The sequence below is a fragment of the Elgaria multicarinata genome, chromosome 5 (assembly GCF_023053635.1).
Source record: "Elgaria multicarinata webbii isolate HBS135686 ecotype San Diego chromosome 5, rElgMul1.1.pri, whole genome shotgun sequence".
In the NCBI taxonomy this organism is placed as follows: domain Eukaryota; kingdom Metazoa; phylum Chordata; class Lepidosauria; order Squamata; family Anguidae; genus Elgaria; species Elgaria multicarinata.
Genome location: NC_086175.1, coordinates 59,046,906 through 59,060,497, shown reverse-complemented (window position 1 = coordinate 59,060,497; position 13,592 = coordinate 59,046,906). Strand labels below are relative to the sequence as shown.

Genomic DNA, 13,592 nt, shown 5'->3' with positions numbered 1-13,592 from the left:
GATAATGCTATAGAGCAGCTTTCCTCAACATGGTGCCCTTCAGAACTTTTGGCCTTTAACTCCCATCATCCCAGACCATTGGCCATGCTGGCTGGGGCTGATAGGAATTGTAGTCCAAAACAGGTTGATATAAAACAACAATTCAAGTCTTGAATGGAGCAGAGAATGATATGGGTAAAAAAATAAGTAGAAAATAAAAAGAACATTAAAAACTGTTTCTTCTTATAATTATACATGAACTGTAACCTAGGGAACTAATGAATAAAAAGTACAAGATTATAGGTAAATATTAATTTTTACTTAGATTGATATCAGACCATTACATTTGCAAAGCCAAATGAACTTTTACTTTTTCAGTGATGTTAATCATAGAATGATCTGCATGAAAGGCTGGCTTTTGTTTCATCTTCAGGTTGAATACCTTGGCATCCTTGTTTGTATGAGTGTTAATACAAAAATCAAGTAACTGAGAAATGGTCAGGTTTGACTACACATCCCATAGATTCTTTATTTTGCTTAAAAAGTATTTTTGAAAGCTTAGTATGGGCAGTATCCAAGTATGGGCAGCATCCAAGTTAAAATTAGCACTAACATAACTTACACTGCACCAGCATAAGCGGCCGCTAGCATAATACCAATAGCGTTAGCTGGCACGGCTTTCCCTGGAAAACTTGGTGTGCCAGCTAACACTATTGACACGTATGCTAGCTCAACATACTTTACATTACTGCTAGTGTAGACTTATGTAACTGCCCTGTCAAAACCAAGCATTTCTTCATTTTGCTAGTGTTGTGGATCTCTTTCCTTGAAACACAAGACACTGCTAAGATTGGATAGGAAAAGAATGAAACTGACAAGAAGTGTTTTGTATTTAACAAAGCAGAAAAAATTGGGAAGCCATTAACACTACATACCACTACAGAAACTCAACATACAAGAAGTGTGGTATAATGGACAGTATTGGATTAAAAGAAGTTCAAACATTGGACTAAAATACATTCAAATCCCAGCTCAGACATAAACTTCAGTGTGACTCTTATCTTCTCTTAGCCTAACTTACTGATTAAAGTTATGGTGAGGATGAAAAGAGGGGCACAATGTATATATATTACCCCAGGTTCTTTGAGCAAGATACATATGTAAAAAAGAGACATTATGGTGTAGTGCTAAGAGTGTTTGGCTAAGCTTGAGGAAATCCAGGTTCAATTTCATAAAAACCACTGGCCAAAACAGGTGAGCTTGGGTCAATTTCTCTCTTTCAGGCTAACCTAATTCACAAAGCTGTCTAAGGATAAAATAGGGGGGCAGGGGGGAGAAAAGAGAACCACATATGAATCCCTAAACTCCTTCCAAGGATGAAGGGCAGTGTAAGAATCTTAGTTACAACAGTATTTTGTTCTGAGAAATGAGTATTATTTCCTGCATTTAGCAAGTTATCAGCTTCTGAGGCCTTTCCTGTTTTCATTAGCAGCTCAATGCTGATAAGCAATGAAGGGTTGAACCCCCACGGTTTCTCAAACATATAAAACCAAAAAAAAAAAAATAGCCACTGAAAGGAAGGACCACTATAGAATAAATATCGGGAATTATGTAAGCATCACTCTAATAGTGATCAGTCTACAAGGATTCAGTTTGGACCTTTATCGTTCCAAAGCTTTGACACCTACTATTACATCATGACAAAACCTATTAACAGTCTACAACTGTCATCCTTTCATCCATGTTGGAGAGAGGACTCAATAGTTCTTTCTCCAACATGGTGGTATTTTTTTTTAGGTTTTATATCATGGTGGCACTTAAAAGCTTTCAGGGAGATACCAAGGACACAGCAGAGAGGAGGCGGGCAAACAAACTGGATGTGTGTTGTATAATTAAAGATCATTTCGAACCTTGAGCAAAGATGTGAACATGCTAAGATCCTTGCAGGCACAGGCAACATCACACTGACTTGTACATCAATAGCAAAAAGCAGGTTTCAATGGCAACCATCATAAATCTATCTCAGAAAATATTCCAGTTTAAGGAATCACTCCATTTATGTCAAACACAAGAAAGGTTAGCAGCTTAGCCATATGTTTTGATTCTTCAGTTGTAAAAATATTGGCCCCAGAGCAAGGTTAAATCATTCTTCAAAATGTTTATTTGACTCACGGTCTAAACTTATTTTCTCAACACGAGAAGTGGTATGTTTTCTAGTTCCTGTGTGCACAAATTAGCTGATTTCTTTGCACTTTCTTGATAGAGAGAACCATTCCATTGCTTACTCATTTTTGCCTTTAATGAAATTAGTAACAAAACCATTCCCTGTTCCTTTTCTGAAAACTTGACATGAGCTACTTTGAGCCATTGGTAATTCCCTCAAGCAAAGATGAGTTGTCACAGGGAGGCACAACCTAAGAAGACTACACATAGAAGCTCTGGACATTTACAGTTTGTCTCCTGATAGTAAAAGAAAACATCCACATTCCCTGGATGTTTAATTCTGAAGGGAGCAAACTGTCTTAGACTGTGTTAACATATAGCTGTTCCTCCAACAGATTATCACCAAGCTTCACATGGGGTGGGAGGAAGGGAAGTGGGTGGAATCAACCTCAATGAATTGTTTCCCTGAAATGTAGGCCACTTGATTACATTTTTTACATTTTTTTTCTAAAGCTGGCCTATTATGTTTCAGTTATCATTGAATATGAACTTATTCAGTGTAGAAGTTTTCAAATCAAACTCTGAATAACTATGCTGTTAAACCTATCTAATCAAGAGAAAATATCCCGAGGTAAAATTTAACAGCCCAAACCTCCATAGGTAGTATTCTCATCTCACATCTAACCCGGTCCAGATATATATTGCGAAATCCCCAAAACATCGATTACACAGCATCCCTCAGTACTTTGAGAGAACAGAGCCTATTGTGTCAATTCTGGCGGTAAGGTTATATCTACTGTGACAGACCAAACACTAAATGGTACCTGTTTGGTAGTTACATGAGATTGTGTGTGCAGAAATATTTTCTGAAAGGTTTATCAATATACAGCTCTTTGAAGAAAGGACAGCTTTCTAATATATGCATTTCGTAATAGCATATATTAGTATCCAACTTTCTGCCTTGAGCGCTATTTTAATGGAAAGGAGGGATACATGTATAATGTCTGACGCTGGAAAGTTCCCCTCCTCAATTTGTGCACTTTAAAAGAATATATGAAGCAAAGGGGAAATCCTACACCTTTCCATTCTGTCACACATGGCTTGTCCTAAACATAGACATGTTCCTTGCTGCTAGTCAAATCCCAATCCTCTAATCCAAGGACTATAAATGTGTTTGGATTGGTTTGCTTGTTACTGACATACTGAGAACTATCACTAAGTATATCCAAATTTTAACTGTTTTGATATAAAAGTATCCCATTTTAGACTTCTCATAATGGTATACCTGTATCAAATTTCAACATGCTCTCTGTTGTGGAAGTATTCTAACAATGTTCACATTCTCATGTGTGAATTAGTCTCTGAGGTTCAAATATCTTCATAAGATAATAACAAAATCTAGCTTTCTTAGGAGTCTAACAAGTTCCTTAGGAATTTCAGCTTTTTCATAAATTGCTTATCTCAGGGATTTTTATTTTGTCCTAGACTGCTTACTGAATGTGCCAGTCCAAAGGTACTATGAAATATTATTTATAAGTATCTTACATTTTCTGAAATTTAATATTTCTGGAATACAGTGATGTACAAAATTTTAGTTTCATGAATATAGCTAAACTCCCTGTTTAGACATTTGGGAGTCTCTAGATTACTAACAATGTACTATTCATCAGAAATGCTGCTCACCACAAATTTACATAGCATAGCTGTTTTTGCCCATCTGATGAAAAAGCTAAAAAGAAATCAATAAAAAACAATTAAGTCTGTGTCTATGTTTGTTTGTTTGTTGTAGCTGTTGTTTAAAAAGAGGAAATACTAAGAGTGATCAGAAATGGCACTCATTCCAAACTTAACTATTGTCATAGCAGAAGAACATATGTGCTCCTCTTCAACTCAAATCAACAGCATCTCCTAATGGAGGCTGGCAACTTTTCCTAAACACTTGTAATTACTATTCCCTTTACAATGTCAAATCCCAGATCAGTCTATTCTATGGAATAGCCTTCAGGTCAGTAGTCATAAAAATAAGTTTACCCTTTGTAAAACACATAAATGGGTTTTAAGAAATGGACCTCAAACAAATTATGCGGTATATATCACAAAACCTTTTAACTTGCAAGTGACTAAACAAAAAAGGAACCTTCTTATTCAACAGATATTTTATCTGTGCTTATTCAGGGTAATACCTGCATGCTTTATGCAGAATGACTGTCTAACTCTCAGCATTGTTTGTTCTGCAGAACCAATATGGATAAGGCTGGGAGGCTCGTTTGTCTTGCTCGTTATCTTTAACTGCACAACACCTTTGCACATGGGATTACACAGGTTTACGCAAGAAGAATAATTTGGCAGGCTAACATGTACCACATGATAACGAGGAACAAGAAGAATTAACTTAATTCCTATGATAGTTTCAGGGTGCAGAGTGGAAAATACACACACACACACACACAAGCAAGCACACGTGCTCATCTGGGTTTCAGATTACAACAGGCTAGTACTAACGAAATCCATTTGCTACCCTAGAGCCGGGGTGCAGAACCTCTTTCAGCCAGAGGGTCGGATTCAATTTCAGATAATTTTTGTGGGCCACATCCCAGTTGTGGGCAGAGCCAAAAGCAACAAGGGTGGCTAAAATTCCAGCATATTTTAATTTAAAGCTCTTACTTCCGGTAACTAAACCTGAAGAGAGGCATTTCTTTCTTTATTTCTTTGAGTTTTTGTTAATATACATAAATACATTTGTATCCATCCATAGCAATTAATCCATATGAAATGCATATATATATATATATATATATATATATATATATATATATATGAAAATACAACTTATTCACAATTATACATAGGCTTCAACAAAAGTAGACCACATGTCCAAGTAAGTATTCACTTGCAGAAAGTACAGCTAATGATATTATGTTATTAATAGTGGCTATTTCCAAAATAGGTGTTGGAAATAATGAAGTCAGCCTGTGGAATTGGTCAGCTAATCAACACATATCATTTATTTATTTATTTATTTTAAAAGCCCTTTATACCTATTTAAGCCTCAGGTGATAAAACCTGTATGTGAATTGTAATTCAGTGGTTTCAGGTTGCTCTGTCCCTTTGACGTTCTTTGTTCAAGTATGGGACTTTAGTGTCAGTTAGAGTATCTTAGGAGACTGAAATGCTCCTCTACTGCTTTTTGAATATTGCCATTTGTGATGTCAGATTTGTGTCCATTTGTTCTTTGCAAAACCTGACCTGTGTCCTATGTAGAATGCCGAAAGGCATTGCTGGCCGATGCTGGCATACATCACATTGGAAGATGAGCAAGTGAATGAAACTTTGACATGAAATTACATTATTAGGCTACCACAATTTTGACACACCAGAGCAGTTTATGTGCTTAAACTGCATCAATGCAAAACTCTTGACACTGGGGTTCATACAAGTGGCTTGCACTAGCCCTATGGAATTGTTTTTATCTTTCCCCACTAAAATAGCACACATTCACAACACATCATAAACTGCTTCAGAAACTTTTCTTAATTCTAAAACAAGTTTTCCATATGGGATGAGAGTTGTTCAAAGAGGAAAAAAAGTCTAAAGTTCCCTTGAGCTCACATTGAATTTGTTTCACAGGCCTTTGAATCCCAACTTATGCGTTATATCATAACTATGCATAGATTTAGGATTAAACATCTGCCAAAAATCAGGATTCCACAGCAATTTAAACAAGCCCATGTTTGCCCAAAGAGAACAAGGGCCTGTTTCATTTTCCTATAGTAGAAGCAATTTGCATGATGATTCACACTCCTAGACCAGATCTACAATTCGGATATAGCGGTATGAAAGCAGTATATGGTATGTATCATGGACCCCAATACTTATCAGTGCACTTCAATACTGCTATAAAGCAGTAGTATGCCTCCTGCCTCTTATATACTGCTTTCATAGTGCTATATCCTGCTTGGAGTAGGTCTGGCCCTAGTTTTGTCAGATTCATTGGACAAGTGATGGCAGATTGCAAACCAAGATCCCCAACCTCAACCAACCTTGCTAATAAACCCACTCCAGTCAATCTTTCCACATCCCTCTTTTGCCTCCAAGTAGACCCTTGATACTAATGCAATGATCACTGGGAGCTAGCATGGGTTTGTCAAGAACAAATCCAGCCAGACTAATCTTATACTATTTTTCAGTTGGATAACTTCCTTAGTAGAACATGAAATGTTCTTAGTAGAACATGAAATAACATATCTTGACTTCAGCAAGACATTTGACACAGTGGCCCATGATATTCAGATTACAAAGATACTTAGGTGTGGGCTGGATGACACTACTACTACAGCTGGCTGGAGAACAGTTCTCAAAGACTGCTCATCAATGGTTCACCATCCAACTGGAGGGAGGTATTGAGTGGGGTGCTGCAGGATTTGGTTCTGGGCCTTGTACTCGTCAACATTTTTATTAATAACTTGGAGGAAAAGGTGGGAGGGATGCTTATTAAATTTGGAGATGACACAAAATTTGGTGGGATAGCTAATATCTTAGAAGACAAACAAAAATTCAAAATGGTATTGATAGGATAGAAAACTGGGCAGAAAATGACAGAATGAAATCTAACAGACACAAGTACAAAGTTCTTCCTTTAGGAAAGAGAAATCAAATGCACAGGTATATGATGGGGAATACCTGATTTCCCAATAGTACATGTGAAAAGGATCTTGGGAATTGTAGTCAGGCACAAGCTGAATATAAACTAGCAATGAGTTGTAGCTGCAACAAATGCAAATGCAATTTTAGGTTGCATCAATAGAAGTATAATTTCCAAATCACAGGAAGTAATAGTTCTATTCTACTCTGCACTGATCAGACCTCACCTTGAATACTGTGTCCAGTTCTGGACATCACACTTTAAGAAAGATTCTGATAAAATGTAATGAGTTCAGAGAAAGGCAATGAAGATGATCACGTGACTGGAAACTAAGTCCAACAAGGAAAAATGGGCATATTTAGCCTTCAAAATTCTGAAGGGAAGAGAAAATTAGACTGTAGGGTGCAAAACCAATAGGATTAAATTGCAGGAAGGCAGATTTTGGTTGAACATCAAGAAAAACAATGGAACCAAGTGCCTAGGGAAGTGGTAGACTCTCCATCACTGGTGGTATTAAGCAAAAACTGTCAGGGATGCCTGAAACTGGATTCTTGCACTGAGCAGGGGATTGGACTCAATAGCCTAAGTGGCCCCTTCCAACTCTATGATTCTACAATCCATGTGAGTGTGGCAACGAAGGCAAACCCTCTCAGAAGACAGAATTAGACTGAGTTGCTGATTTCTGATGTACTCCTTTCACAAAAACAAGTGAAGTTTCACCTATCTAAGTGAATGGTTCCATTCACTCAGATGGAGAAAAATAACCTGCTGAACTTGAGGAAACATTGAGCTTTGGAGGAAAACCTACCCATCACCAAAAAGTCATTGGTACCAACAGGAACACTGAGGATGTGATGTGCAATGTCTCTCTTCTCTGTATATTTTAGTAGCATTTGGGTAGTAAATAAATAGTTCTCCATGTTTCCGAAATGCTGTTAAGGCTGAAGTACTCTGGAGAAGGAAGGCTGCAGGCCCTTTGGAGCAAATGGGATTGAAAATCTATTCTAGCTCAATCCTACTGAAGATCTGCAATACAGGTTATAAACCTACTGTATAACTTTGTGTGCACTAAACTATTAATTATCAAATCAAACTGTGAGAATAATAGTCCTACAAACCTTGTACTACCTTAAAAAAGGAAGGGGAGTGAGGGCTGTGAATCGCTGATTGTTTTCCCTTTGCAACTTCAACTATAAAGTTCAACTATAAGTATCAGCCAAGGCACATTTCCAATCTAATTCTCCTAAATAAGGATACTTCCTGGTCTTTCATTTCCTGCTAATTTCTCATAAATTTATCATTACGGTATTAAACCCCAAACTATCCCTCCTCCTCCCCAATAAACCATTTAACTCCACTTCAGTTTTCTCCCTCATTTTCCCTATCAATAGATCATTTCCTTTCACAATCATCAGGATTAGTGGGAGAAAAATAAGCTGAATAACCTTCTCCACCTTCAGCTCCATTGCAAAAGTAAAAAAAAAAAAAAAGCCACCCGCCTGAGGGACAGATTAAGGTCATGCATGCGGCTGAAAGGAGTGCAAGATGAGCCCTTCCTCCAAAAATGAAAAGGCGCATACTTTTTAAAAAACACAGTTGAAAAGTCTATTTTGCAAGCACGGGCTAGCACTTTTATCATTTTAAGGTATACAAAGATGGTATGCCCGGAGCGAGAAAAAGCCCTTGGTGGTCTATATATATATATTTCGCTATATATTTGATACAGGAATCTGCTCAATGAAATGAATGGAGACATTACATGATTACGGCGCGCGCGCGCGGGGGGGGTGTTAATGCACATGAGGCGGGGGGGGGAGAAATCTATATGGCTGGAGATGGAGAGGAGGGGGGCTGAGCTTTAGGGAATCTGCATATCTGAAGGGGAGGAGCTGCAAGCAACGAAGGTTGCAAAATATCGTGAGGGGAGGGGGAGGAAGAGAGAGGGAGATGAAAAATTAAAACATGGGGGAGGCCTAAGGTAGAGCAGAAGACGCAGGAGTTGGCGGCAAAAGGATAAAGGGTAGCGGGAGGAATGAGGGAATCTGCTGCATGCTTTGGGGGGTGGGGGTGAACAGGGCAAGGAGGGAAACACTCCAGGTTCGGCTTAGGCGGCAAAGCCACTGGCCTGCCCGAAGGAGCTTCCTGCACCGGGGTTGCTATTGCTACTGAACAGGACGCGGCACAGCAGCGGCACAACACGGCTCCTCGCCCCAGCCGCGGCGAAGGCCTGCAGTGAGCCATTGCTGTGCAGGAAAGAGAGAGAGAGAGAGACACACACACACAAACATGCACAGCAATGTTGGCTGCCCGCCCAGGCGCTCTTCCTCTCGCTGCGAGAGCAGCACAGAAAGGGAGAGCAGGGGCGGCTGGGTGGGTGAACACGGGGAGCCGCCGGAATGAAGTGCCTCACCTGTGGCGCTGAGCATGAAGTCGAGGGTGCTGTGTCGCGCTGCTGCCATAGTGAGGGAGAGCCCTGTGCCATGCCTGGTGGAGCGGCCGCGGCTGTGCTGCGAGTGCCACTGCCTGCCTGACTGCGCTGCGTGCGTGTGTGTAAGTGAGAGCGAGAGAGTTGCGCACGCGAGGTTGAGGCCGGGGTTGCTGCCGAGTTAAGAGAGAGACCGAAGGGGAGGGGCGGCCTGGCGGGGAGCGAATGAGTCGGCGGCGAGCTAGCCGAGTTTGCAGTGGCTCCTTGCTGCTGGGAGTGGGATAGGCAACAGGGGCCGAAGCGAGCCGCCTTCGACGCTAGTTGGCTCGCCGGCTGGGGCCCTGCAGGCGCTTTGCCGGTTGCTTTTGTTTTGTTTGCAGCTGGGGAAGGTTTCGTTACGACAGCCTCAATTTTCAAGGCCTTGGTGGAAGGAAAGAGGCAACATGAGATGAGGCGATTAGGAACTGAGGAAGCTGCCCTATACTGAGTTCAGGCCATGGTTCCATCTAGCCCAGTATTGTCGACACTGACTGGCAGCAGCTCTCCAGCCTTTCAGTCTGAATTCTTAACTACTCTACCTGGAGTAGCAAGGAATTCAAACTGGGACCTTCTGCAGGTGTTCGTACCACTGAGCTATGGCCCTTCTCAAAGTAGTATATACTAGTGTTGTTGTAAGTTTATTGAAAATGTCAGATAAAATATGAAAGAAAAGGGAGTGCAAGCTTCTGAGTCACACAGGATTTATTTAATTTTATTTGTCAGGCTGCGTCTGCAGAAGCAGGAGGGTTAAAAAAAAAGACACTTGTCAAGTTGTATCATAACGTATATCTCAATTAAAGGAAATATAGAAGCTATTTGTAGGCATTAAACTTGCATAACATGTGGCCTACTCAGCATATTAACCACATGGCAGGCCCACCGGAGACTCAAATCCCTTGTCTCGCTGCCTTCCTAGCACTAAATGGGGGAGAGAGTTGGGGCAGCAAGCAGCTGGCAGGCCAAACAACAAGGCTGGGGAGTCACAGGTTGTGGAGGCCTGCCCTAAAGTTATTACTCAAAATTGATGCTTATAGTCTTACACAGTGAAAGCCAAAACTTTTAATACTGTGCTGCTTTTAATAATGTATTAGTTTTAAATGTTTTAATCGATTATATGTATTTTATGGTATTTGCATTTGTGTTATACCCAGCCTCAATCCAGAGGGAGCTGTGGGTAACAAAATTATGATGATGATGATGATGAACTAACATCATTGTTTGTGTAGACCAGGTATAACCCCATAGGAACTTGTTTTCAATGCCAGAGTAAAATTCGTAAACATACAGCATAAAGAAAATACTGTTTTAAAGCATATATTCTGTCCAGATGTAATAAAGGAGAGGGTTCCAATCTTTATCTTTAATTATTAAAAGGTTAATTATTAAAGTTTAATAGATGTGTAAAAGAGAGAATTGCAGCAGATGAAATGTGTCATGGCACAGTACTGGAAGGTTAAAAACAAAGCAATACCTGCTAAAGTTTCCTTTTCTAGTCAACTGAATAGGACGCCCTTTCTTGCATCTAGATACCCAATACCGACTTACTGAACTATCTTAATCAGCTCTTGCGCATACCTGGGGTTGTCAGTAAACACAGACTTGATCCCCGCCATCCTCTTTCTAAAGAAGTTCAGCAAGGGCAACTGTGCCACCAGAACACTTGAACAGGCAGAGGAAAGCCTATAGGAGCTCATAGCTTGTTATAAATCCATCTAGATGATAAAACATCTTCCAGAAATGGGACAATGAAGTAACTAAGGTAGAAAGCAAGAAAGCTCAGCCAACTTTAAATAAGGCTTGTCTTGCACCTCTAGGAATTTTCTTTTGAATTGGCCCTAAAGTTCTCTAGCCTTCTGGTGAGGAGTGTTTATGGACTCTACTGCAAGCTACATTTAGTATTTATTATTAAGGATCAGGCCAAGTCATTTTGCTTGAGGCCAAGAACATGATGGCGCCTCTCCCCATTCCAAGTACAAAAGCTTACCACACTGGCAACTGAATCTTACTTCAATACTAGTAACAAGACAAGAATTCCCCACCATACCTGAGAGCAGCAGGTTAATTTAGGGTGCACAAGGGGGATGTCTGCTGCCACTGCTCTGTTCCCAAGCAATCCTCTGAGGCTGCTGCTGTTACAGCCATGCTGCATATGAGGAAGACTTCAGATTTCCTTCCAAAGAGTTCAACCACTTGGAGTAGGAGTGGATGTGGTCTCTCTTAGCATTTAGAAGCTCATTCCTCTGTTTTTAATATCTTAGATCTATCACTGAAGGATACTGTTCTGTCAGTGTTTTTGAAAGATGACACTACTCTTGGGAGCTGCACCTTTGTCCAAGGGTTTAAATATAAGTTTTTTTGCAGAGAACTGGGGGTGGGTGGGGATAAAGAGGAGGGATCCTTAACCCTTCCCCCACCTGCAACTTTTCTGCTACAACTTCTGCAGAGGGAGGGTTTTTACTCTCTCAAACATGGGTCTGGAACCCGAGAAAGAGAGAGAGAATCAGTTTGGGTGGGAAAGGGTTAAACAGCTCCATCCCCACCACCTCTACAACTCAAAACAAAAAACAAAAATGCAGGTTGCCTTGGTTCTGTTTCATGTATCTACATGTAGCATTTAGTTAAGATCCACAGAAACAAGTAGCCTGAACAGATGGGTTGTTCTTGAGTGCCCGCAGAGTTCTGTGCATATTCATTCATTTATTTATTACATATTTATACTGCCCAACAGCCTAAGCTCTCTGGGCAGTTTACAACTAGAACCATAAAATCCAGATTAAAACTTTAAAATCACATAAAACCAGAATAAATTACAGTCCAGGGAAGACTTGTTTTAAAAGATATGTTTTTAGGAGGCATTTAAAAGTTATTGCGTTTTCCGCCTCCCGAACCACACGAGGGAGGGTTTTCCAGAGAAGGCCTGCCGTTGAGGTTCTTCATGGCGATATTCTTTCCGTGTTGGGATGATGAGCAGGGCCTCCTCTCAAGATCTTAAATGTCACCTGGGAAGGCGGTCTGCTAGGTATCCTGGTCCTAAGTTGTTTAGGGCTTTGTAAGATAATAGCATAAACTTGTACATGGCTCGATAGCTAACAGGCAGCCAGTGCAGTTCCTTTAATAGGTGTCCTATTAGTAAGCACCCTAGCTGCTGCATTCTGCACAAGCTGCAGCTTCAGAACCACATACATGGGTAGCCCCACATAGAGCGCATTATAGTAGTGTGATCGTGAGGTTACCAATGCATGAATGATGTTGGCTAGGCTATGTTTGTCCAGGAATGGGTGTAGTTGACATACCAACCAAAGTTGATAATGGGCGCCCTGGGCCACCGAGGCCACCTGGGTCTCCAGTGACAAGATGGATCCAGGAACACCCCCAAACTATGGACCTGCTCCTTTAGAGGGAGTGCAACCCCATCCAGAACAGGCAACACCCCAATTCCCGGACCTGGGAACCACCAACCCACAAGGTCTCCGTCTTACCAGGATTCAGCATCAGTTTATTGGCCCTCATCCAAGCCATAACTGTATCCAGGCACTGGTTCAGAATGTGCACGGCCTCTCCCGATTCAGATGTTACAGAGAAACAGAGCTGGGTGTCATCAGCGTACTGGTGACACTTTGCCCCAAATCTCCTGATGACTGCTCCCAACGGCTTCTTTTAGATGTTGAATAGCATTGGGGACAGGATGGTGCCCTGTGGCACACCACAGTTCAGCTGCCATAATGCTATTCTCTGGAGCCGACCCTGCAAGTAGGAGTCGAACTACTGTAAAACAGTGCCTCCAACTCTCGAAGGCGGTCCAGGAGAATACCGTGGTCAATGGTATCAAGAGCCGCTGAGAGATCGAGAAGAAGTAACAGGGTCGCACTCCCCCTGTCTCTCTCTCTTGAAGAAGGTCATTCATCAGGACGACTAAGGCTGATTCTGTCCCAAAGCCAGGCCTGAATCCAGACTGGAATGGATCCAGATAATCAGTTTCATCCAAGAGTGCCTGCAGTTGAGATGCCACCACTTTCTCGAGCACCTTGCTCAAAAACGGGGTATTTGTGACCGGACAATAGTTGGCATAAATCTCTGGGTCAAAGGAGGGTTTTTTCAGGAGTGGTCGCACCACTGCCTCCTTGAAAGCAGCAGGGACCACCCCATCACACAGTGATGCATTCACCACTCCCCTGACCCAGTCGGTCAACCCCCCGTAGCTAGCTTGAACAAACCAAGATGGGTAAGGGTTGAGAGAGCATGTGGACTGTGGTAGGTCGAACAGATGCAAGTGTCTTGTCCACATCCTCAGGCTCCAAAAACTGAAAATGATCCCACAAAATGGGATAAGACAATGCACTGGAC

At 41.2% G+C, this 13,592-nt stretch overlaps 1 protein-coding gene across 2 annotated transcripts in view; it reads right to left on the bottom strand.

The window, feature by feature from the left end:
- SMS (spermine synthase) overlaps window positions 1-9,385 on the bottom strand; it is a 32,188-nt gene extending 22,803 nt beyond the window's left edge. The window contains exon 1 of one of the 2 annotated variants that reach the window (XM_063126471.1): window positions 9,195-9,385. In XM_063126471.1, coding sequence (XP_062982541.1) covers window positions 9,195-9,243 — 49 coding nt within the window. In that variant the 5' untranslated portion in view covers window positions 9,244-9,385. The remainder of the gene's footprint in view (window positions 1-9,194) is intronic. The other variant, XM_063126470.1, reaches the window with a different exon arrangement.
- Between the last annotated feature and the right edge of the window lie 4,207 nt (window positions 9,386-13,592).